This window comes from Gadus macrocephalus, chromosome 10 (genome assembly GCF_031168955.1).
Source record: "Gadus macrocephalus chromosome 10, ASM3116895v1".
NCBI lineage: Eukaryota > Metazoa > Chordata > Actinopteri > Gadiformes > Gadidae > Gadus > Gadus macrocephalus.
In genome coordinates this window covers 23204533-23229386 of record NC_082391.1, presented here as the reverse complement: position 1 = coordinate 23229386, position 24854 = coordinate 23204533, and the positions used below count along the sequence as shown (strand labels likewise).

General features: G+C 45.6%; 2 protein-coding genes across 3 annotated transcripts; both read left to right on the top strand.

Annotated features, from left to right (window-relative positions):
- The first annotated feature begins 12553 nt into the window (after nucleotides 1–12553).
- LOC132466221 (platelet basic protein-like) lies at nucleotides 12554–14018 on the top strand. Its single transcript, XM_060063313.1, has 4 exons — nucleotides 12554–12779; nucleotides 13064–13175; nucleotides 13475–13537; nucleotides 13754–14018. Exons 1-4 carry the CDS (start codon nucleotides 12704–12706, stop codon nucleotides 13803–13805), a joined length of 303 nt encoding a protein of 100 aa, XP_059919296.1. The 5' UTR covers nucleotides 12554–12703; the 3' UTR covers nucleotides 13806–14018.
- Nucleotides 14019–14398: 380 nt separating this feature from the next.
- Nucleotides 14399–24417, top strand: LOC132466220 (putative monooxygenase p33MONOX). 2 transcript variants are annotated; one of them, XM_060063310.1, is made up of 8 exons: nucleotides 14399–14892; nucleotides 16026–16138; nucleotides 16772–16953; nucleotides 17570–17690; nucleotides 18152–18279; nucleotides 22339–22490; nucleotides 22944–23140; nucleotides 23333–24417. In XM_060063310.1, exons 2-8 carry the CDS (start codon nucleotides 16111–16113, stop codon nucleotides 23536–23538), a joined length of 1014 nt encoding a protein of 337 aa, XP_059919293.1. In that variant the 5' UTR covers nucleotides 14399–14892; nucleotides 16026–16110; the 3' UTR covers nucleotides 23539–24417. The 2 variants fall into 2 exon arrangements, with proteins under 2 accessions (XP_059919293.1, XP_059919295.1); XM_060063312.1 differs by lacking the exon at nucleotides 14399–14892 and having other exon boundaries at nucleotides 15751–16138.
- Nucleotides 24418–24854: the final 437 nt, after the last annotated feature.

Here is a 24854-nt window from a genome sequence, read left to right as displayed (position 1 = left end):
CCCTCCCTCCCTCCCTCTGACCAGCCCCCCCCTCCCTCCCCTCCCTCCCTCCCTCCCTCTGACCAGCCCCCCCCTCCCTCCCCTCCCTCCCTCCCTCTGACCAGCCCCCCCCCCCTCCCTCCCCCCCTCCCTCCCCTCCCTCCCTCCCTCTAACCAGCCCCTCCCCCCCTCCCTCCCTCCCCTCCCTCTGACCAGCCCCTCCCTCCCTCCCTCTGACCAGCCCCCCCCTCCCTCCCTCCCTCCCTCCCTCCCTCCCTCCCTCTGACTAGCCCACCCCCTCCCTCCCCTCCCTCCCTCCCTCTGACCAGCCCCTCCTCCCCTCCCTCCCCCCCTCCCTCCCTCCCTCCCTCTGACCAGCCCCTCCCCCCCTCCCTCCCCTCCCTCCCTCCCTCTGACCAGCCCCTCCTCCCCTCCCTCCCCCCCTCCCTCCCTCCCTCCCTCCCTCCCTCCCTCCCTCCCTCCCTCTGACCAGCCCCTCCCCCCCTCCCTCCCTCCCTCCCTCTGACCAGCCCCTCCCCTCCCTCCCTCCCTCTGACCAGCCCCCCCCTCCCTCCTCTCCCTCCCTCCCTCCCTCTGACTAGCCCCCCCCTCCCTCCCCTCCCTCCCTCCCTCTGACCAGCCCCTCCCCCCCTCCCTCCCTCCCTCCCTCCCTCTGACCAGCCCCTCCCCCCCTCCCTCCCTTTGAGCGATGTCAATGCCTCTAAACAGGGCTAATCAGAAGGGAGACGGCCCGGTTCTCCTCATGGGTGATAAATAAGGTGCTACGCTAAGATTCAGAGATCAAAGGCAGATGCAGATGGCTGCAGGTGTCTTTACGTGGACTAAAAAAGCAATAGAATATGCGATGAATACAATTAAATGTGACCAGTTTAACTGCCACCATACTTACCTTACTTATATACCGAACATGTAAAAATGTAATTCAGTTGGTATCAAAATCTTAACAGAGAATCTGTTATCTCATCACATAAGGTTTGTACAAATGTAATATATCAGTAAATATCCTTACATTGGAATTCAGGCCAGCCCAAGACAGCAGAGAAACCGGTGCAGTAAACGTATATAAATACCACTCAGGGTCATGGTAACAGACACGGGGCGAACCAGCTCCTCTACCACCCACAGGGAGAAGGATTCGTGGCTCAACCCCAGCGTCACTTCCAAATTACACAGGAAGACTGTGAGATTTCAAATAGAGACAGTTCTCTCGCTGCTTATTGTCTATCATCTGCTTCCATACGTATAATTTAATTTCTGTTTCTTAAGAAGTTAAGCATCATAATGATTATAAAAGCGTTATTAGCTTTGGCTAGCTTTGACTTTATCTATAGCATCTTGATAACTCAATAAGCTAGCTTGGGGGTTTATGAAGAGTACAGAGGGATTTCGTATACAATATATGTACATAAAAAACAGAACTTAATGTTTAATATATATTAAAGTTTTAAGTGCCTGTGGTATTTTGCAAATAAGAATTGTGGTTGGTCTTTTTTTCCAATGTTTAAAACAAACTGTTATTTTCCCAGGTAATGCATGTACAACCTGAGATTTGAATTTGTTGACTCAGAAAACATCATTGCACACCATGCAATCGGCCAAGTGACGTCCGTACATTAGTGACCTCTAGAGGGAGACAGAGGTCCTTGTTTTGTCAAAAAGGACCATGGCCAAAGAGACAGCAAGAAAAACATGATGACAAGGACTTGGCTTAAGCTAGTCATGTGTTTGTGTTGACATGGCAGGAAACGTCTAAATCCATCTCCTTTATCTATAGCTACAGCTTAATCATGTCAACCATAAATCATTCTCACTGTTAGTCTAAGAATACGATAAAGATGGCATGAATACGTAATAATGTTGTCGTAAAGACGAGGGTTCACAAACCACTTTGCTGAGGATTTCAGTGGAACATAAAATGCTTTGCGTCTTTGGCTTTTCTTTATTTTGTCATTTGCTTGTTACAGGAAAACTTCCGGATTTTTCCACCTAGACCCTATATTGCCATTACTTTGTTTCTAAGGGAATATTGGGGATAAAACTATTTTCAGATTTATCCTTATCCATTATTGAGCGAGAACGTTGCAGCAGTAATCCTAAAAACGGTCTGCTTAGTAATCTTTTAGGGCAAGAGTGCCTGTCCATGGTTTTGCCACTGACAAATTTATGAAAGAATCCGAACAGAGAAATAAAATGCAACACTTATGCTTGATTCAGTCTGTTAGTTGAGTGAAACCAAGTCTCGCTCAGGGAGAACCGATCTGAAAACGAATCGTTGCAGGATATTGACAACACTTTTGTCCAACATAACAAGCTCTCTTCTTTCCAGCTCTCAGTCAGCAGTTTTCCTTTAACGTTGTAACTTTGACCTGGAATATGGACCTCCAGTCAATAGATGAAATGGTATTCAGGAACGAAGCCCCACAGCAGTACTCATTCGTGTGCCTCAGTTTGTTCATTCAGTGTTCAAAGCGTGGATCTATTGAAGCGTGACCACCGCTGCATTACTGCAACCCCAAGGAAAGTTCATAAATCCTAGAACTATTTACTGCGTTTGTGGTCGTAGTCAAAGTCTGGTAGGTGCTTGGTTCTTCATGGCGATTGTATACTCGCAAGTGTATGAGTAAAAATAGCCCAGTGTAAGAAGAAGAAGGATTGTTATTTATTATTTATTTCATTCATATTTTATTTGTTTTTTACAAGAAACGAAAAAGCGATATTTTAAATTCTTACGGTAAAAATAAAGATTTGAGGAATGGTTCATTCAGCCACTGTCATTGACAATGCAATTGACTGAAACACCTAAAGCTAGAATAGGCAATTTATTTAAGAAGCCTTTTTTGTCATACATATTGAAATTCTCATTACTTTGCGACAGAAATGAACACTCAATGCTATCGTGAAGAAAGACAGTATCTATGGCTGTCTCTTGGCTCAAGCGATGGCCTCCCTGTCTGTCTACCCACCCAGCCCGGCTTACAGGCGAGCACTTCAACAGGTTACGCAAGAGCGAGTCTTTCACAACGCTAGGCTGACCTATCGATACAGACACGTGTACCTGTGGGAGTGGAGAAAGAGAAATCCAATTGTGGCGTGTTCAAAGTTTAAGTGACCTAGAGTGAGTTTTTGAAGACGGACTATAAATGGAAAAAAGTGCTAAAAGCCTTGTTGGTCCTGCTGTGTCTTGAGCTTCCAATTTACTTACACATGCCAGTCCTTTTGAAAACAGTGTCTACACTGTGTGTGGTCTACACTGTGTGTGTGTGTGTGTGTGTGTGTGTGTGTGTGTGTGTGTATGTGTGTGTGGTGTGTGTGTGTGTGTGTGTGTATGTATGTGTGTGTGTGTGTGTGTGTGTGTGTGTGTGTGTGTGTGTGTGTTGTGTGTGTGTGTGTGTGTGTGTGTGTGTGTGTGTGTGTGTGTGTGTGTGTGTGTGTGTGCGTGCGTGCGTGCGTGCGTGCGTGCGTGTTTGTAAAAATAGATGAAAGAATAATTCTGAGAATGTGATAGTTTGGCCCCAGACCAAAGGAGGTCACACCACAAACACCATTCGATCCACAGATTAGACAAGGACACTTCTGTCCTATGACTACCCTTTGATACACACAATGGGCACTCTTAACACGTATCCCAAAGGCCAATATGTATTCAACCGCCACTTTTAACCCATCAACCCGTTATTAAGTGTCAATGTACCGATGAATGCCAATTCAGAACCTTTCATTTTTCCATCATCTGCATTGTGGGAATGCAAATAGTTTTGGGATTGCTTTTGAAGATAAATAAACTTCTGTCAGTCTCGTTCAGCAGTTTCCCACTCTGAAATAATTAACAACTCGTGGCTTGGTTTCAGGCTCGGCTTGGGAGCATCCTTGCTGCTTCCAGAGGGAGCGAATACACACTTATTACCTTGTTGTTATTACCTTCCTATTCACAGTCCATTTCCTCCAACGATCATTATCGAGTCCTCATTTGACTGCGACTACACGTTATTATGCAGCCCTGAGGTAAAACAGTTCTGAATAAAAAATACACAAAAATAAACCAAGGGTTATGACCCTTGCCTCCTGCACTCTACTACCTCGGGGTTGCATGTGCATGAGGCCCAGGAGGTAGAACGGGTTGGCTGGTAACCAGAAGGTTGCTAGTTCAATCCCCGGCCCCTCCAGGATGGAGTGTCGAGGTGTCCCTGAGCGAGGCACCTCACCCTGACTGGTCCTGACCAGATGGCTTTCGCCTGCGTGGTCGACACCACCATCGGTTTGTTAATGTGTGTATGAACGGGTGAATGTGAGGAGGTATTGTAAAGCACTTTGAGTGGCCACTGGTTAGAAAAGCGCCGTATAAATGCAGTCCATTTACCATTCACAACATCAACACCTCATCCAAATGACAGTGGGACATGTATACGTTTGTTAAGACCAGAAACTGCATGCAGACGCAGGAAGGCAAGCTGATGATAAACGGTGTAAAGTGTGGTGGGAACGTGTCCTCACAGGTTACACTGGCTCCATGGTGAGCCAGTGACTCACCTTAATGACACAAACTGACGGTTGGCCTCCACAACGTTCATGCGTACTGAAAGGCTGGGTCTGGCACAATGGCCTCTGTGGTTCCACATAGAGGCGGCGACGCCGCTACGCCCTCCATGTGACCACACCAGCACGGCTCCACGTGCACGCCCCTCACCTGCCTGGGAGGGGGCTGAGCTCGGGTCAATTTGCCTGCCGAAAATTCATCAAGTTAGCAGCTCTCTTTAGACACGTCTCTATTTCATGTTTCCTTGTCTGCTGTTATGTAGTTATGTAGCACAGTGGAATCCGATCCGTGCCTGTTAGGCATACTCCAGTACCTGTATTACCTTTCTCTTTAATCGTTTCTCTCTGTACCACCTTTCTGGTGCTTTCCTTCCTTTTATTATGTTCAATAAATATTGTGCTTGTTCTCAATCAAATATTCTGCTTTCCATGCCTATGTTATTGCCCTATCCTTAACGTATATGAAGCCTGTCTGTTATACAGTCCTACCATGCATTTTACATGGCTTATTTACTGTTGTAATTGTATTGTTATTGTTGTAATATTATTGGTTAGTATGAGGTCTGTTTTTTTTCTCTCTCTCTCTCTCTCTCTCTCTCTCTCTCTCTCTCTCTCTCTCTCTCTCTCTCTCTCTCTCGCGCTTTTTCTCTCTCTCTCTGCCTCGGTCTCCATCAATTCCAATACAGTCAGCCAATGGTGCTCCGTGTCTATTTTTAGAACCAGGGAAGGAGGGCAAACCAAGAACAAACTAGGTGGAGAGAGAGAGGGAGTGAGTGAGGGACAGAGGGATAGAGAGCAAGAGAGGGCTGGAAAGCAAGAGAGGGAGAGAGACAGAGAGAGAGAGAGAGAGAGAGAGAGAGAGAGAGAGAGAGAGAGAGAGAGAGAGAGAGAGAGAGAGAGAGAGAGAGAGAGAGAGAGAGAGAGAGAGAGAGAGAGAGAGAGAGAGAGAGAGAGAGAGAGAGAGAGAGAGAGGGAGTGAGTGAGTGAGGGACAGAGGGAAAGAGAGGGAGAGAGAAGGAGAGGGAGTGAGAGAGCAAGAGAGAACAGATACAATGTGCCTTCTACCGCTGGCTAGTGGATAGATAGCAGCCACAGTAGGAACGAGAGCAGCAGGGGAGGACGGCACGCTGCAGGCTCCAGACCCTCTCTGAAGCACAACAACTGGGGACAACTATTCCCACCACACTGCTCCGACCATCGCTGACCGACTGGGCAGAGCAAACAGCGGGAATTGGCTCGGACAAAGGCGAGTGTGAGCAGGTGAGTGTGAAATCCAGCCACGCAGCTAAATAAACACACAGCAGAAAAATATAGAAATCTAAAAGCCTAAAAACAGCAGTTTATGTGTATCATGGGTAGTGTGGCAAGTGTTAACATGTTACAGGATCAGTGTTAAATATTATCCCAGCTTTTGCTCAGAGAGTATTTCCAGTGTTGTATGCTAAAGGTGGGGATTCTAAATTTAGCGGCCGCTACACCTTGGAGGAAAACTGGGAGAGGCTGGCATTTTGGGAAGGCAGGGTACTATTTTTGACACAGGCTGAGACGGAAATACATCTCAGGCTGCACTCTGGGGTTTAACAATATGGGGTTACATAAGAAAAATCGACGGGCACATTTTGTGGCCGGGGGTATTTCAGATCCTACTTTATTTCCCTGGTTCCTGTGCTGCGTTTGCTTTGTATTTGTGTGTTTTTACTGGGATAAGACATAGCTGAGAGTCTATGTCTTAGCACCGGAAAGCTTCCAAAGCACTGTGCACTTCCACTGTGGTCCAGTGATGAGACCATCATTAGGATACAAGCCAAATAAAGTACCAGTACTAATTCAAAACACACTTAAAACCTTTCATGTCATAAGATTACGTCAGATACAGCTATTTTCATCATATAGGACGTCGGTTAATGAATGTGATAAATTCGGCGATTGCAAACACGTCTGAAGTGAGTAAATTAGGAAATGAAGACTAGACGAGATTCATATCAGACGACTTAGCTTAAACAACTGTCTGCCCTGAGCGGCCCCTCCTTTAGTGTTCAGACGAGATCTGGACACTAAAGAATGAATAGAAATGTCAAGGCCATAAATAAACAATACAACTCCAAAGGAACCCCCACCGGCTAACGGGGGGCGTGCTCGCTGCGTCCTCAGGCATGAGGCCCCGCTCCAGACCGCTGAGCAAGAGGAGGCTCCAGCTGCCGACCATCAGAGAGGGCAGCGAGGAGGCGCCCAGGGACCCCCCCCACCCCCCCCGCCTCCGTCTGCTCCCAGGACTACCTGCTCTCCATCTGCCACCTGGCCCTCCCCACCTTCCCGGCTCCGCCCGGCGGGGGGGCCCCCGACCCTCTGGAGCTGCTCTACGGCGCGCCGGCCCTCTCCTCCTGCTGGGAGGGCGGGCGGCGAGGAGAGGAGGAGGAGGAGGAGCGTGGGGGGGCAGAGCGGGGAGGAAGGCCTCTCCGGTTGGCGCGGCGACGGGGACGAGCGGGACGGCCGCGAGGGGAGGCGGCGCGCCCGGGCCAACAGCGTCCCCCGCCTCACCAGCCCCCAACTGCCCCCCGAGGCGCAAGGGCAGCTGCCCCGAGGTGCACCCCCCTGCCCGGCCCCCAGACCCCCCGCGCCCCCCCCCGGGCCGCGCCCCCAGGCGGCCCCCCGGTCCCAGAGGTCAGAGGACAGTCCGCAGGAGGAGACGGGGGGCCGAGGGGAGAGGGGGGTGGGGGCCGAGGAGGAACAGGATCCCGGGGGCAAACCCTCCCTCCTGTCCCAGTGGCTCTCTGACTGTAGGTCAGCGTGGAGGGTCAAAGCAGGCCTGCTGCCGGCCATCGCTGAGATATAGGCCGGCCCGGCGGCCCCGGCGGCACGCAAAGACATTCTGTACTTCAACTCCATTCTTATTGTTTGTTTTTATATGTGTCGTTTCGTTCAGAGGTTGAGAAGAGACAACATGCAGTCTAACACTGGTCGATACAGCTGTATGAAAGGGATATCGCTTGCCTTAATACATAATGATGTCTACATGTTAATATATATTAAGGCAAGCTTATAGCTATATATTGTTACTCTTGCCTGTGATCTGTGATTGTTTTGCTTATATACTCTGACCAATTCGTGCTTGGCTTATGCCAAAATGAAATCTGAAATCTGCAAAATCATTTTATACCCTGGGTGCCCTGTGGGTCAGAGAAATAATGAAGGAATAAATAAACGATTGATTTTGATACTCTTAAACCATCGAGGGTTGAGTGTGCGTTTGCTTGCCGGTACGGACAGCTTGACAACACCACCCCTCGCATCTGTGCGGGTGTCCGTCGCCGTCGTTCCTATGGTAATTGTTGAGGGCGAGCTGGGTTAGTAAAACAAAAAAAAGAATAAAACCTTGATTCCAAATGCAGAGTTGGCAGGCTGGCGAGCGCACGCACGCCAACAGTAACACCGCAGCATCTTCTTTGTTTAGCCCTTTCTTGGAAAGCGTGAATCACCAACATCAGCGCACAATAGGGGACTCGGAAACCTTACACAAGCCCCCCTCATAGACGGCCAGCGAGCCGGTAAACCCAAGCGCTCTCCGGCTGCTGTTAGTGATACTACCGCTAGGGGGCAGCCTTGGCTCAGATTCTCATTCATAATGTCATGTATCCACGTAACGGTGTGCTTTGGAAGAGAATACTCCTGACCTCCAGTGGTCAAAAGCAGTCAGCTCAGGCAGAAATCCCCCAAAGGCCTCAGCTTGGTTACCAAAACAACCAACGTAGGCCAGAATATTCAGGTAAATTCTACTTAATATCCAACACACAGAACATCAATAACGCAGACTAAATGTTGACATTTTGAAAGCAAGTAATACAAAATAAACAACTCATGTCCACGTTCACAGTGACCTATTAAAACACCAAGTGCCGGGCAGTCAAAGTCCAATGAACCACCTGGGTCAGAGTGAAGGTTGAACTTTTAAGAGAGTCATGCATGCTGATTGTTCGGACTGCACATTTAACAAAACATGTTTACTACACCGCCATTTCACCATGTTTGTGAAATAGACAAATCATCAAAAGGGAGATAAGAATGAATGAAGCCTCTTTGTGTGTGTGTGTGTGTGTGTGTGTGTGTGTGTGTGTGTGTGTGTGTGTGTGTGTGTGTGTGTGTGTGTGTGTGTGTGTGTGTGTGTGTGTGTGTGTGCGTGTGTGTGTGTGTGTGTGCATTTGTGCATTTGTGCGTGTTTGTTCCTACTCATGTTAAATACAAAGACAAAAAGTATTTGCCGACCGCATCCTGCCGTTGATTCGCCTGTCTAGAAGGTAACCCCCCAGTCGGGCTGCCTCCCCACATCAGTGAGGTCATGGCTTCCTGTTCTGTTACACGGGGAAAGGGTCGCGTGGCTGGTGCTTGCAGATGCCAGTATTAGCATTGTTGGACTTATCATGATACAAGGATCAATGACCCCGACACTTAGCAGCTTATAATCCCACCTAAATTGTTAAAGAACAATGAGCTCTTTAAAAAGAAAAAAAAACTATATTTCAGCGTGGCCAAGGGATGACTTATCTATTCGATATTTCGATTTGGACTTTTAGCAACTGAGGTAAATAAGTTTGCGCAAACTTGTCGTGTTTGACTCACTCTGCGGTCCACAAGACCTAGTCGACCCCATCGTGGCGTAAAAGGACGTTTGATCGATGGAAAGCTCCATCCCCATCTAATCTAATGAGCACAGATAGTGTAGGACCGTTATTAATTATTAGACAGTGACAGTCTAACAGTCTAACAACAGGACTGTGATATACTGTATAAATATCAATAGTGGCAATAGTGGCAGTAAGGCTTTAGCATGATAGAGTCGTGGAGTTGGGCTTGATGTGACAGCCTCTCATTTGAATTTTGTATAAGTAATTCTATATAAAAAATTGTAGGCTAAATTTCTAACCCTCTGCGGACTGGAGGCCAATGCTCCGCTACCGGTACTGGTCCGGGCCCGGGGGTTCAGAACCCCTGGTCTGAATGACCAACAAATTATTTTAAGTTATGGTTTGATATCACGCTGACACTCAGGGGAGGGACTAGCACAATCCAACATGACCTAAATATGTGCCAACTGATAAGATTGAAAAACGTCAGAATGGGTCAGGATCTACACACCAGGGTTGCTAGACTGGGTACCCCCAGCGCATTCTGCCGGCGATCAAATTTGGCCTGCAGAAGGGTCTGGAGAAGAGCAATACATTTCTTTCTGCATCCGATACCTTTTTGCGGGAGCCAATCACCAAGCTGGCTTTTCCCTCTGGCGTGCTATTTGTTGGTTTAACACAATGACGACAGGGAAGCGACGGCAAGCAGCCAATAGCGTGCCGAGTCGTTTCAACGAGGCCCGTTGATCACATCTCTTGTGCTGAAGAAAATGACAGCAGCCTCCTCAGACCAACGTGCAATCTAGGATGGAGCTCGGTCTGGCTACAGGCTACAGGGTTGCTGCATTTGGGATGGATAGTCTTCTACAGTCAGTGGCGAGGGTGGTTGATTGCAAGGTTGTTTAATCCCAGCCGAACGTTTCTGAGTTTGAATCCCAGTATTGACAATCTTCCATGAGTGCAGATCCAGTATTGGTTGCTTTGGATAAAAGGCTCGGATCACTTATCACACGCTTTGAACCTCATCCCTCGAACGAACAGACGTTATCAGTGGTGATCTGCCCCAGGCTAGTAGAGGCCAACTGCTATGGTACATATGTATCTAGTGGCTTAACCCTATATATGTAGGCCCATTAACTATAGTGAGTATAGCAATAGTTGGCCTACAGAATAGATAAGACAGTACTTTGCTTATCTGGAATTAGGTACAAAATAATTTAAGGATAAGCCAAACCCAGCTTTGGCAGCAGCAGCATTTCGGCCTCAGAGTTTTAAACGTTTGATAGGAGAGGCGACGGTAAAGGGTTAAGAAACAACAAAAACACATTGGGTTAGGAGCAGATGAGACGAGGTAAAGGGTTAAGAAACAACAAAAACACATTGGGTTTCATAGGAGCCAGTGGTAATGGGCGTTGCAAACGTTGTCAAAACAAAAACAAACAATTATTTTAGGAATTAGGGTATCCCAGCAGGAGAGTAAGAGAATAGTAAGAGAATTCCTGTGTTATCAAGGAGCATCACTGGGTAGCCCTGGTACAAAGACTAATGGCTTTGCTTTATTGGTTTTGTTCTTGCACTTATCAAGATGTATGCAGAGTTCCTGTACTGACACTCATGTGAGGAACAAAAGCGCCTCCCGGAAATATAACCCCTGAAACATTGATGACCATGAGGTTCTATAGGTCGCCAAGTGCGTTAGGGCCTGCGAGGGCACTGGTCCTTGAGATGAGACGCTTATTGAGGTCAATATCATTTCTTGGAGAGCTTTCAGAGAGTCAAGATATAAGTAATATAGTTAACATATGGACTGCATTTATACAGAGCTTTTCTAACCAGTGGCCAATCGAAGCACAATTTTCCTACCAATATAAAGGAGGAATATGAATGATTTGATGCATGACTTCATGTTCTGGTACAAAGTAGGCCTAAGCTTTGGTCAAGTTTGCTGGAAACCACCTCTTCCCTTGACCCAGTTCTACTTTTTCAACAAATGTCATATTTCTTACGAAAGACAGATCCTTTCTCCAGCCTCACAAATTCATGAGAAAGGGAAATGAAAACAAAAGCTTCTCTGATACTTTCTAACCCATCGTTTGAGTTAGGGGCGGGGGGGGGGGCGGGGGCGGGGGGGGCGGGGGGGGGGGGCGGGGGGGGGGGGGCGGGGGTTTCGGTTGGGGCGGGGGTGGTGGGGGGGGCGGGGGTGTCGGGGGTGCAGATGCGGGGGGGCGGGTAGGAGGGTGGGGAGGGGGGGGGGGCTCTCGATCGATTTCCTGTAATGCGGCTTCTTCTGAAAAGTGTGAAAGTGGGAGACGCGAGCGGATGGGACATGCAGTGGAAATGAGACGCTGGTCAAAGTTCCACCAAGCTCTGAATACCACATTATGAATATCCGCTCGAAGGCCAACGTCTGGACGGAAAATGTTTCATCATCTCAACCTTTTTTTTCCAATCTGTGTTAATTGTGTGGGAGGTGATAACTGCTAACCCAACTAATCAAAGAAGTTCCAACCCACTCAAAATACTCACCATCACCGATGTCACTTGCTTTGGTGGGGCCACACGTAAGATGTCTCGGTGGTCCCTCGGTAGCCAGGCACTGCTCCGGACTACCTCTCATCTTATTATAGACTTTTTGAATCCTGGCCCATTATTAGACTTCAACCTGATATAATGCAGTACTTTATACTTTGCGCTTTGATCTTGTTCTACGTTTTTGACAAAACTATGGAGTTTAATTATCTGGAGAAGAGATATTTCGGTATCACTTTACATTCATTAAAATGAGTAAATGTGTAAAAAATTATGAACTAACAATAGACTAACATTTAATGAAAGGTTAACTAATGGTCTAGTTATCATTTACTAATCGTGCCATGTTCACTAAACATTACATTTAGAGTTAGCGTTAACCATAACCCTAACTCTAACCTTAACCCTAACCCTAACCCTAACCCTAACCTCAACCCCTATGCTAGTGGGGCTACATTATAATAAGTATTACTGCAATCACAAATGTTAATTCATGGTTAATAAATGTACCATTATTGTAAAGTGTTACTAATATTTCTTGGCCAACAACATTTTACTTCTGGAGGACTTAATAAACATAAAACAACAAAATAGCAACACTCATATTACATTTTCCATTTTCAGATAAAATAAATGTATTTTAAATGTATTCATATTTTTGCTGTTGTCGTTTTAGCCAATGATATGTTATCAAACATGCTTACATTTCAATATTGGAATTGTATGGGGGTGGAGAATATGACATTAAAAACAGGAAATAATCTGCAGCCAGAAAGTAAACCTTCCAAACGTTTGACTGGCCACAGCAGTTTCGTTTTCCGCGGCCTGAAGAATTCCCCCTTGCATCACTACGACGAGTTGACTTCACTTTCCGTGAAGGAGATGGATATAAAGAGACCCCGATGGTTCATCCTTCACAATCCACCTGTCTCTCTCTGCTGAGTCCTGAACCTCCTAGTCCTCTCGCTTTGCCTGGAAGACCAAGACAGCACCAGTGACCTTGTGAAGCCACAGAAGAAGAGATGAAAGCCACCATGTTCAGCCTCATCAAAGTCCTGCTGCTCCTGAGCCTGCTGGCATCGCTCTCCAGCGCCCAGAGTGAGTACATTACGCTGGTTAAGCAGTTTATTGTGTGTGTGTGTGTGTGTGTGTGTGTGTGTGTGTGTGTGTGTGTGTGTGTGTGTGTGTGTGTGTGTGTGTGTGTGTGTGTGTGTGTGTGTGTGTGTGTGTGTGTGTGTGTGTGTGTGTGTGTGTATAGTACCTACCTTATATTCTGACGGGTCATATACATTGTGTTAAATGGCTCTCTTTCTTTGCTGGTCATGGGTTGTATACATTGTTTTAAAGTGTCTCTCTTTCTCCCTCTTTTCTCTCGTTTCTAGGGCCTCGGACAAACCGTTGTCTGTGTTCATCCCTCCGAAAATCTGTCGGACAAAATTTACAAATGATCAACTTCTACGAAGCAAACACTTTCTGTGACACACTGGAGATTGTGTAAGAATTCTAAACTTGTTTTCTGTGATCCACTAATACTTGGAGTTCTAGGGACACTAATACATGCAGACATGTTGTCCATGGCACATAGATTGTAACTTGGGATCAATTAATATACTCACTGTTAGTAACCTGTGTAAAGCATGCTGCTTTTAAATGAACCATTGTTCTATCCATTATTGCCCTCTATATCTGGATGTATAGTAGGAGTATGTGTTGAAATAACAAAAAAAACGAAATAATAACAATAATAACTTGATATAATGACTAAAATATAAATTGTCTCTCCTCTCCAACAGTGTGACTAGGAAGGATGGAAGGCGGTTCTGTCTGAATCCCAACTCCAGAGACGGTCTCTACCTGTAAGTTTACAGCCTCCAATACGTCGATAACAATATACAATAGGCCTACATCATATCTAAAATTAATAAACTCGAGTTATTAACTGTCCGCAAGTAACGCAACATCGCATTTTAACCAAGACAGTAACCAAGAAAGTACCTACAATTTCTTGTCAAATGCTTTCAATGATCTCATCTCTTTTTTTCTCCTCTTTGTTTCGTTTTGTTGTTCTACAGTCAAAGGAGGAATAAAGACTCAACTCCTAGTTCTACAACCCCCCCCCAGTGAAGCCTCAACAGAGTGGTTTAATCCACACGAACACGCCACTGAAGAAAACAATGTCAAAGCACAAGGGTTACTTGTCTTTGTTGTATTTTAGATAAGCTATTTTGTTCCATAGGCCAAGTCTACTTTTTTTATATCGTGCATTGTGTGTATATAACGTGTTGTACTATAGTCCTTCTTTGATCTTTAATGTATAATAAAATGATGAATACATAACATGTGTCTGTGTTTACTTCTGTGATACCAGTGTTATTGCTATGAAATCAGTTCAGTTTCCTCGCGCCATTAGGTGGTTACTTATGGTGGTACACTACTGATATATACATTCTGCGGTAAAACACGGTGAAAAAATGAAGTATAATAACAACAAGCCAAAACTATCTGCTCACACAAGTACCATGTATATTTATATTTAGGGCACATGGTGTCGTGGTGCTGGACTGTCCACTCACACCAGCTCTGGAAGGGCGTATCTCGGGATTGGAGGCTCATAGGCTGTCAATCTATTTACACAATAACCACCTCCACACACGCGCGCACACGCGCGCACACGAATGAAGGCATTCACATGCGTGCGCTCCTTCACCAGTGTAGCCTACCTAAGCGTGGCCCCATACACGCACATAAGACTTCTTAAATACAAAAATATTACTTGCACGGTTGAGGACACTAGCACTACAGTCTTTCTATGCGTCTTTATTTTTTATTTCATTTTTTATTCCAGTCGTATTCCACTTCGTTTCTTCGTTCAATCTTTCTTTCAATTGCTACAATTGACAATGTAGCAATTGTGTACTGCATTGGATACGTATAACAGTTCTGGACACTTGGTCGTTCAATCGTTTTTGCCAAAACTTTCACTTTTAGAATATCTGATGGTGTGACGACATCCGTCTGTACCATCAGACTAGCTGAGTTCATTTAAAGTCGACTGCCAGCCTCAGTGAATATTGACTCGCTGCTTGCTAGAGAGTAATGGACGCTGTGACCTGTCGAAATATAGTTTACTTTTGTCCCACCATACTGCGGACCCTGCGGAAAGACATATTACCCTGCTGCAGAGCTGGAATCAGCTATTAGTCACTTTGAGGTAAGGGATCATTTAAAGGGAATTTAAGACGCGATCATGCATCATATTAGAACATGCCCTTGTAAAAGGCTACATGGGATAACTGAATTCATCACCAAAGAAATAAATGTTTTGCAGAAAATAAAAATCCGGTCAGCATTTGATTGGCAATGATCAGCAGATGCAGACACCGACTGCTGAAAGATTCATTTTTGCAAGTCATTGTATCCGGCGTAATCTGGCGTTAAACTAATTTATGCTGATGCTAAAAATAGTTTGCCCACTGTCACAGTTATGAGGGAACGATGGATTAGTTCAGGATTCCTGATATGGCTTCTTGTGACATGCATTAAGTTACAATTTGATAATGATGCTGCAGCACAACGGGTTATGTGAATAGTTTGCATCATAGGCTGCTTGCAGTACTAGATATGATCTATATGTACAATACAGTGAGCCACTAAGATTGCAGTAAGGGGCGGCTTCATGTAAACAGCACGTTTTCCTTTATTAAAAAGTCTGAATCGTCATCTTTTGCGTTTGATTTGTGCGTGCGTGTGTGGGTTGCATGCATGCGTGTGTGTGCTCGTGTGCGTGCATGCTGTGTTTAAGTATGTGTGTGCCTGTCTGTGTGTGTGTGTGTGTGTGTGTGTGTGTGTGTGTGTGTGTGTGTGTGTGTGTGTGTGTGTGTGTGTGTGTGTGTGTGTGTGTGTGTGTGTGTGTGTGTGTGTGTGTGCTTGCGTGTGCATTTGTGTGTGTGTGTGTGTGTGTGTGTGTGTGTGTGTGCTTGCGTGTGCATTTGTATGTCTGAGTGTGTCTGTGTGTGTGTGTGTGTGTGTGTGTGTGTGTGTGTGTATCTGTGTGTCTGTGTGTCTGCCTGTGTGTGTGTGTGTGTGTGTGTGTGCGTGTGTGTGCGTGTGCGTGTGCGTGTGAGTGTTAGTAAAATGATCCGTCCACTGAGCAGGTAACCAGACTCTATTCTATTTGAAGGAGGCCAGTCAGGCGAAGGATCTCTCAGAACTCGGTGCGCCGCGCGAACATGATCTCTCTATTTGTCGTTTGCTAAAGAGCGCCACCGCCACTAAGCCTACGCCTGTATACTGCTCGTGGATCCTCTAATGCTTTCACTTCTCGTATTTGTCTTTTTGTGGAAGTGTGCCATCTGAAGTTTGGGTCGGGACCTAGACTCTGTGGAGCTGCTGTCTGACTTTGTTTCTCGTACCATCGTCTACTGGCAGAATGTCCGCGAGACCAGGAGACCTCCCAGGTAACATCATTCATTAGGATCCATTTCTTGTTTTTTTTCTTTGTTGCTTTGAAGAACTTCGGATTGAGTATAGAGCCGAACAAAAAGGTGAGTAAGAGGTTGAGATCAGTGTGTGGATGATAATGATGAAGGAGGTAATGGAGGTTATGATAAGGATAATGGGGCGAGGAATGGTTGGAAGTGAGATGATGATGATGATGAGGGTGAAAGTGATGATGATGATGATAATGATGATTATGATTATGGTGATGAAGGAGGGTGAATGTGTTTGTACCGGCAAAGGGTTGTAAATGAAGATTAAATCATTTAAGAGATATTCGATGTCCTTCATGAAACCGTTCGTATTTATCAATCAATTGATCACATAATAACCATGCTTAATCTGTTGGATGGGAGAATAATAAGCCTGTGTCTTCCATAAGATATGTAGTTTTATTCATCATATAAAAAGGGAACAATAATTATATCATAAACTGTATTACAGTCCTTATACTTTGAACCCTTGTTAATTTCAAATAACTCACAAACGTTTTTGAAAGGTACTAGATGACCTGTTAAAATGTAACTGGAAGAAACCATTTGGATTTCATAGTATAAAGAGAGGCTCTTTAATCAAACTCTCCTATGGTGCAGCGCTGGAGTCCGGCATGCCGTCAGGGTTCTTCTACGGCCTGTCCAATCCCATGGGAATGGCCCGGCGCACATACGATGAGAACCTGGACATCCCCCTGAACTCCCCACCCCCGGACATGAGTGTCAACATCCTGTGGAAGGACCCGGTCATTCCACGGCACAGATTCAAGAAGCTCCCACAGGTACTATTATTATTATATATACGTTGGTATTATTATACAAAGGAGCACCGCAATAACACTTCAAAACATTTAGAGCAGCATTGTGTAACCTTTCTGATGGCCCCTGGCTTAAAAGTCAATGCTGATCGATATACTTTTTTTAATAATGTTATCAATAAAATGACATCATATCACAGCCGAACCAGCTGTGTTACTAACTCCCCAGCTAAGGAAAATGTATTACTGCTAACTTAAATTAGTCCCAAGGCCTGTTGGCCGGCAAGGGATATGGCATTGATATTTAATCTGATAACACAGAAGATAATCTGAATTACGATACAGGATCTCCTCTCCAGTTAAAGCAACTCCCTGCTTGCCCCTAGAAGGAACATTTGTCCAGTCCAGGGGTGGCATTGAGCTACAAAGCAAGCTGTTGTGTTGTTTGTTTTACTATCCATGCAATTGTGCAACTGGGTCATAAAATAAACCAATTTTATGATCGTGTGTGTGTGTGTGTGTGTGTGTGTGTGTGTGTGTGTGTGTGTGTGTGTGTGTGTGTGTGTGTGTGTGTGTGTGTGTGTGTGTGTGTGTGTGTGTGTGTGTGTGTGTGTGTGTGTGTGTGTGTGTGTGTGCCCAGGAAGGGGAAAGTCACCCCAAACCGCCAGCGCTGGAGCTTGGCGCCCCCGCTGTGGCCCCCCGGTCCCCGGCCCCCGTAGTGAGGGCCAAGGCGACGTCTCTCATGAGCTCACTGATGATCAGTACGCCCCCTTCCTTTCTCTGTACCCTCAGCAACAGACAGGGAAGAAAACACCTTTTTTGCCACACAGATGATCACATAATTTAGAATTTGTAAAATGATCTTGAGGAGGTCAAAGGGGTGATGTCACCAGTTTTGGGTGTGATTACTAGTGGGCGTGACATCACTAGTGGGCGTGTCCACTAGTGGGCGTGACATCACTAGTGGGCGTGTCCCCCTAGATGAATGATGGATGGATCAGTCCAACCGGCCTCCCCAGTGGACTATCCATCATACATCTAGGTGGACACGCCCACTAGTTACCAGTTTACTCCCACCTGGGGGAGTGATATCACCCCAGTAATGTTTACAAACGGCACCGTCTACCCAGTACTAGGCCCCGCCTCCAGCTGAGCTACACTGAGGGTGAGAGGGTTACCTCTCCCCGCTGGTTGGGGCTGACCTGTGTCCGTGTGCCCACAGAGCAGTCCCATGACAGCCTGCAGAGGTTCGAGCACCAGGCGGGGCTGACCGATGACGTGTACACCCCACACAAGGGCCTGTCTGCGGAGGAGACCCGCTCAGCCCGTCTGGCTGACGGCACCGTCCCAGTGAGTCCGGGATAAGACCCTCAGCAACACGCTGCTGTTGGCTGCGAACATGGAGGGGGGAATGGTGGGGCATTTTGGCTGATTAAGAAAGTGGATGGACCGTACACTAGTGTATTGACTCCCCTGGATACCTATTCTGGCCACTTGCATCCAAATACGTAGTGTACCACACTACACCAGCGTGTTATATATGTCATATAACTTAGCCAGCCTGACTGCAAGGGCTTTGAAATAGGGATCGACCGATACCGATTTTTTAGGGCCGATACGATACCGATATTTTTTCATCAGCCTTAGCCGATACGCCGATACGCCGATACCGACTTTCTTGAGCCGATTTATTTTATTTATTTTTTTAAAGGAACATTTATTGAACTTCAATATAAAAAACAATATTTAACAAATAGTAAAAACAGGTGAAGTAGAACAAGTAAGAACAAGTAGATGAACAATATTTAACAAATATTAAAAACAGGTGAGGTAGAACAAGTAAAAAAAAAAAAATGTAAAAAAAAAAAAACGGCGAAAATCAGCCGCGTATCGGCCGATACGATACACGTAAAAACCGCGAATATCGGCCGATAATATCGGACTTTGAAATGACATTAAAATCAACGAGAGATCTTCATGGAGATATCTTCATAGAGAGATGTTCTTCATGGAGAGGTTCGAGGTGGTCTTCATGGAGAGATGTTCTTCATGGAGAGGTGTTCTTCATGGAGAGGTTCGAGGTGGTCTTCATGGAGAGATGTTCTTCATGGAGAGGTGTTCTTCATGGAGAGGTTCGAGGTGGTCTTCATGGAGAGATGTTCTTCATGGAGAGGTGTTCTTCATGGAGAGGTTCGAGGTGGTCTTCATGGAGAGATGTTCTTCATGGAGAGGTGTTCTTCATGGAGAGGTTCGAGGTGGTCTTCATGGAGAGATGTTCTTCATGGAGAGGTGTTCTTCATGGAGAGGTTCGAGGTGGTCTTCATGGAGAGATGTTCTTCATGGAGAGGTGTTCTTCATGGAGAGGTTCGAGGTGGTCTTCATGGAGAGATGTTCTTCATGGAGAGATGTACTTCATAGAGAGATGTTCTTCATAGAGAGAGGTTATTAATGGAGAGATGTTTTTCCTAAAGAGAGGTTCTTCATGGAGACCACCAAATACAACTGTAATGGCTCTTTCACAAACGTTGTATGGTTAATTGTATTGAGAGAAAAAAACATGTTTAGAAAGTCTGCGATGGTTGTTGGTTTTTCAGGACCTTTGTGGCTTTCTCTGATGGATGAATAATGATTATGCAATAGTTCATTGTCCATGTGCCACTGAAAGATGTGTTACCTGCAGGCAGGGAGTGCTCTGCTCCAATGCTCAGTTCATAAACGATGGGTTAACAACCATCCATTGTACTGCATTCCCAGGACATCTGGTTACAACAAGTGCTCTTGTCACAACACGTATTGAGAATGAACACCTCATAATTTGGCCCTTGAATTAGAAGGATAAATATCTCACATAAATGTACATCTGTTATAAAGTTACACACAATATGAAACTGGCAAATTTTCCTGAAACTGGATGATATATTCAGCCTTAATTACATAATAGATAATACTAGGCGGTATGTTTTGTTACAGTGCAGTAAACAAGTTACGCAATCATTTGGATACCGGCTGGTTCTAGATTATTGTTGCTTGGCAACGGACTTTAAAGAGCCCCCCCCCCCCCACCCCTGTTGTTCCCCCTCGACAAATCAGCGTCCACGGGTAGGCCGACATTTAGTTTGTACATCTTGTGCCTTCGTTAGAGACATTGAATCCACATTAAACTCGTTCACATATCGGAAAATGGATTCAACAATGAAGTGGACAGGACTTAAAGGCGGAGTGAATCTGGCCATCATTAAAAGGTATGTTTTAAAGTGCCGTATATTCAACGGTTGTGTTGTCGCGAGCCGAGCCTTCCCTGTTCGAGCTGGCTAACGTTAGCGCTAGCTAAGCTAATGGGAGCTAACCATCGTTCCTATAAACAAGGTGGCCCAAGTGTGTTGTCCCTTTCCGTCATAACGGCCACTCTGCCTATAGGATATATATTTTGGTGTTTTATGTAACCTGTGTGATATTTTCTGGCTCCTCAAAACTAACATGTACATTGACATGTTAGCTTACATTAGCTTAGCCTATGAAGGTTTAGCCCCTGCGGCACGCAGGCTATGTAAGCTAACATGCTAATCGTAACTTGAACGTAAATGTTTCACATGATTAAACATGGTCTTGGCATTGAGTTGATATATATCTTGTATCACGATGTATATTCGTACTTTAAGATTACATTATTTTACCCAGCATGCCCTGCGGTTCATGGTAGAGGACTGCGGAGGGAAAATGTGCCGAATGTAATAATATAGTGCAAAAGGCCTATTCGTATGCACGGATATTGGTTTTTAATAATAATGCACACAGCATTGTTGTATGCTTTTCCTTGAGCCACCGAGTAGTTCATTTTAATTGCACAAAGCCTTTTCGTTAGTTATGAGCAATGTAGTATTCTAGAACAATGCACAAGGGATATGCGTATGCTGTGCAATAAGCGACAGAGTATGGTATTGTAATGCAGAGGGGACGGGGTTTGACGTCCATTCAGACCGGTCCCCCAGACCCTCCCTTGCGGTTAGTATTTTATGAGTCGAAACTAGGGGCTCATCTCAACTTGAACCCCAGTCCAGGTCACAGGTGGATCGGATGAACCCTTCTATGGTTGACATGGGGGTCTCGTTGGATATCAGTGTCACCCAGTTGCGGGGATACCTGTTTTAAGTGATTGATTTATTTCTTATTTTTTGATAAACGTCTTAGTTGATATGGAGGATCTTGGGAATTTCAGTTTTATCTTGGGTTCAAGTTGTGTTGCACATACACACAACTTGATCAAGATAACGGACAAACATCGAAACACCAAGGCAGGTATCTTTGTATGTCTGACACCATTTAGGGAATCGTGCCTTAAATCTTGTACGTATTCCTGATTCCAATATTGACATAATAAGTAGGATAATCATTGACTGCGATAGGAACGTGTGTACTATAAAGTAACAGATTTTGGACCTCAAAGATTTTTTTGACGTGGGTAAAGTTCCAAGAGAAGTGATTAATTTACAGAAAGGGGTGAACGACATGGTCAACCAATGATAAGGCTATTATGTTGACGGATGCTTCATGATAGGATTTGCTGCAAGTGAGATTGGGCCTAAAAAAAAAAAAAAGTTTGGTTCCTGTTGGTTGTCAGTTGAGGTCATGGGTAGGTAGGGAATTTATTTTATTTTTTTATTTTATTTTTTCCAGCGGCAGCGAATGATAGGTAGGTTGTTTTCATTTAAAAACGAGAAAATTCGCTCATCCTTGTACAGAATGAAGAGGTGCTGTACCAAAACGTGATTATAGTTTGCATCAAAAAATAAAAATAAAACATTTTTTTTTTTTTAAAGCTCATAAAATAATTTGGGTCGCACATAAATTGACAGGGTCGGTCGGAAACCGGAACCAAACCAAAAAATGTTTTAGGCCTTGGCACTTTTTGTATCAACATTTAAATTTTCATTGAAAAAGCAACTGAAATCATGACATTTGTGAGTGTCACTACCAACTAAGTACCAACTAAGTAGGAAAAGAACTACCATCTTTTCCTACTTCAGGTGAAAAAAATATTGCCATTTAGCTAGATTGTTTGATTTTGGTTGTGCAACCCTAATTTACAGTAGCCTTGGGCAAGATGTTTTGAATGTATTACCTAGTGCAATCCTAGCCTTACTTCATGAAAGGTAAATCATATTACAGGGCTATGTTGAAGAGTTTTATGGAACTCACTCACTCACACACCCTGCTTGTGTTTGCTGCATCAGCCCAACTGCAAACACTAGCAGAACCCAGTTAGCCTTTGGAACGGCCTTGAAGGGATGTTCCAGGTGACCGTGTGCGTGTTTGTGTCCAAACCCACTTTGTGGTTGGTTGACCCTTCGGCCACCGGGAGATGTTGCAGCCAACCTGTTTCCTAACGAGCCCCCCCCCCTCTCTGTGCAGAAGCTGAGAATGCCAAGCGGGGAGTTGAAAGAGGACAGACCTACGACATCGTCTCAGTCCACCCCGTACGGCACCCCCTGTGTGACCCCGTCCGTCACCCCCTGTGTGACCCCCTGCGTTAGCCCTCACAGTTCACCCGTGACCCCTCGCAGGTAGGTGCCCCCACGCGGCTTCAACATCCCGATAACGAGCCCCGTGGCTGAAGGGGGCAGTCTCAAAGACCCTGTGGTCGGTAGTGACCGCCTATCGCCCAATGAGCTCACACCGTGGTGACGCAGCCTATGGCCCGTGGAAGGAAGCCCTGACATGTGCCGTATCCTGAATGAGTCGGTGGCGACACTGTTTGGAACTATTAAAAGAACGACCACTTATCCCTATAGTGTCACAAAAGACAACAAATCCGAAATCTTCAGGACTGGCACTTAAAATGGAATGAGACCTGTCCTCATCACACATTCATGGTTCTCATACAATGTACGATGTTTGGAGACCTTTTGTACTAGCTAATGTTGTTTCCCTTTTGTCCATGAATCACACGTGTCCAGGGAGTGGGCTCCTGCCTTTGTGCATCATGCGTCTAAAACCTCTCCGGGTTTTGTTTCCAGGTCCTGGTTCGGTTCTTCCAATCTTCTCTCCCCCCCGGAGCTCGGCAGTCACAGCCCTAGCTTCGACATGGGAGGCAACGAGGGCGGAGGAGGTGGAGGAGGAGGAGGAGGTGGAGGAGTAGACAGGTGGAGCTTCTTTGGGCCGCGGCCTGTCGTGCAGAAGTCCCCCACGGACCCGGGCTCAGACAGCGGCCCCGGTGAGCACCCTGCCACGGTCACGGTCATTGTCAATGAGAGGGAGATAAGCGTGAGAACGCAGAGGCATGTTCAGCTGGACTAGATTGCGGTGCGGAGAAGATCCTCCCACTTTGAGTTGAAAGGATCCACTCCAGGGTAAATGGAACCTGTATCGCTGGGCAACGCTCACGCTCTCTTCCCCTCTCCAACAGGGTTCACGCTGCAGACCTACTTCGGCCTGCAGAAGTCCACCACCATGGACGCCATCAAGACCCAGGTGCACCTGAAGGTGGACGACCCGGCCACCTTCCTGCCGCCCAAGATGGACCTCTCAGGCCTGGAGTCCCGGCACGCCACCCAGCGGCCTCACAAACTCAAACCGCGGGACATGAATGTGCTCACGCCCTCGGGCTTCTGAGGCCAACAAGTACCCACATGACTCTACCCCCCCCCCCAAGCCACAGACACACGCACGTACTCACACTCACGTCTCCTCTCACTACACTCTCCCAGAGAGGTGGCCTAAGTATTACCCCCCCTGTGCCCCTCACTGAGCCCCTCACTGAGCCATGCCTGGTCCTGTCCTCCACACACGACACAAGATGTTCGCCTGGTTTATGAGTCCATCTGAGGACCCCTCTTGTGTTCTTCTTTTGTTCTTGCTACAGTGTCGTAACAAACTCAAACTGCTCGTCCTAGTCTCAATGGTGTGAATGGGATCGATGCGTATCTTCTCTTGAACACCGTTGGGGTGTGTTCGACCGCCCTCACCTTGTCCTCCCCCACCCCCTTCTTTTATACGCTTCATTTAAAAACAAAATGAAACTTATGTCATGACTGATATTGTGCCTGAGATAGCACTATATGCTTTTGGTCGCTGTGCTGATTTAATTTGCCTAATTTATTATGTCGTTAATATGTTTGTGGCCTAGGTGCTGACTGTTGGAGTGGTTTTCTTCTGACTTGCATTCTTTTTATCATTTTGAAGTCAGTAGTTTACAGTGCTTGGCTTTTAATGTTTTATTCTGTTCTGATTTATATTCAATGCGTTTCATAATGCCAAGCTACACTGCTGACATGTTTTGAAGTTTGTATTTTATACAATACGATAGACATTATGTGGTCATTTTGAATTCAATTTTTTTTGTGTGTGTATATATATATATATATATATATTTTTTTTTTTTCAAAGCACATTTCCTCCATGCTGTTCAAAAAATGTATATAACTTTAACTCCATAAAGGCACAAAGGAGTTTCTCCTGATGACTGCTGTAAATAAATATTGATAGTAACGAGCTTCGCTTGCTTATTGTTTATCGGGTTTTGACTTGTTTTAAGTTTGACTGTTAGGAAGGAAACTGACATTTTTCCTTGAAGATGCCATGCTAAACGATGCTAGCATTTCTCCACTAGATGGCAGAGGTCAAATTATCAGCATGTGTAAAACTGCTGTCTGACTAAGCCAGGATGCACTGTTATCGAACGTGTTTTAAATTATGTCCCATAAAATGCTATTTGTATTGCCAATTTACTGTTTTTTTTAAATTTGTATAAGAAACAAATTGCAACAATTAAGTCATTACACGCTATGATTTAGTGGCTGTGATGAAATTCAGGAAGCATTTCAAGTAAGGAGACGAGCAAAGAATCTGAAGTATTTGACCTGCTAGTTTAACAGCCATTTCCCACAATTACCTTTAGATACTAAAGGCCCATTTTATTGTGCATTTAG

What these genes read in the sequence shown, in the direction of transcription:
- LOC132466221 (XM_060063313.1), top strand. Translation starts at nt 12,704, where the DNA reads ATGAAAGCCACCATGTTCAGCCTCATCAAAGTCCTGCTGCTCCTGAGC. An exon ending in ATCGCTCTCCAGCGCCCAGA is followed by an intron (nt 12,780 to 13,063) that starts GTGAGTACATTA and finishes TCTCGTTTCTAG; the next exon opens with GGCCTCGGACAAACCGTTGT. An exon ending in TCCAGAGACGGTCTCTACCT is followed by an intron (nt 13,538 to 13,753) that starts GTAAGTTTACAG and finishes GTTGTTCTACAG; the next exon opens with TCAAAGGAGGAATAAAGACT.
- LOC132466220 (XM_060063310.1), top strand. Translation starts at nt 16,111, where the DNA reads ATGTCCGCGAGACCAGGAGACCTCCCAG. An exon ending in CATGAGCTCACTGATGATCA is followed by an intron (nt 17,691 to 18,151) that starts GTACGCCCCCTT and finishes GTGTGCCCACAG; the next exon opens with AGCAGTCCCATGACAGCCTG. An exon ending in GGGCTCAGACAGCGGCCCCG is followed by an intron (nt 23,141 to 23,332) that starts GTGAGCACCCTG and finishes CCTCTCCAACAG; the next exon opens with GGTTCACGCTGCAGACCTAC.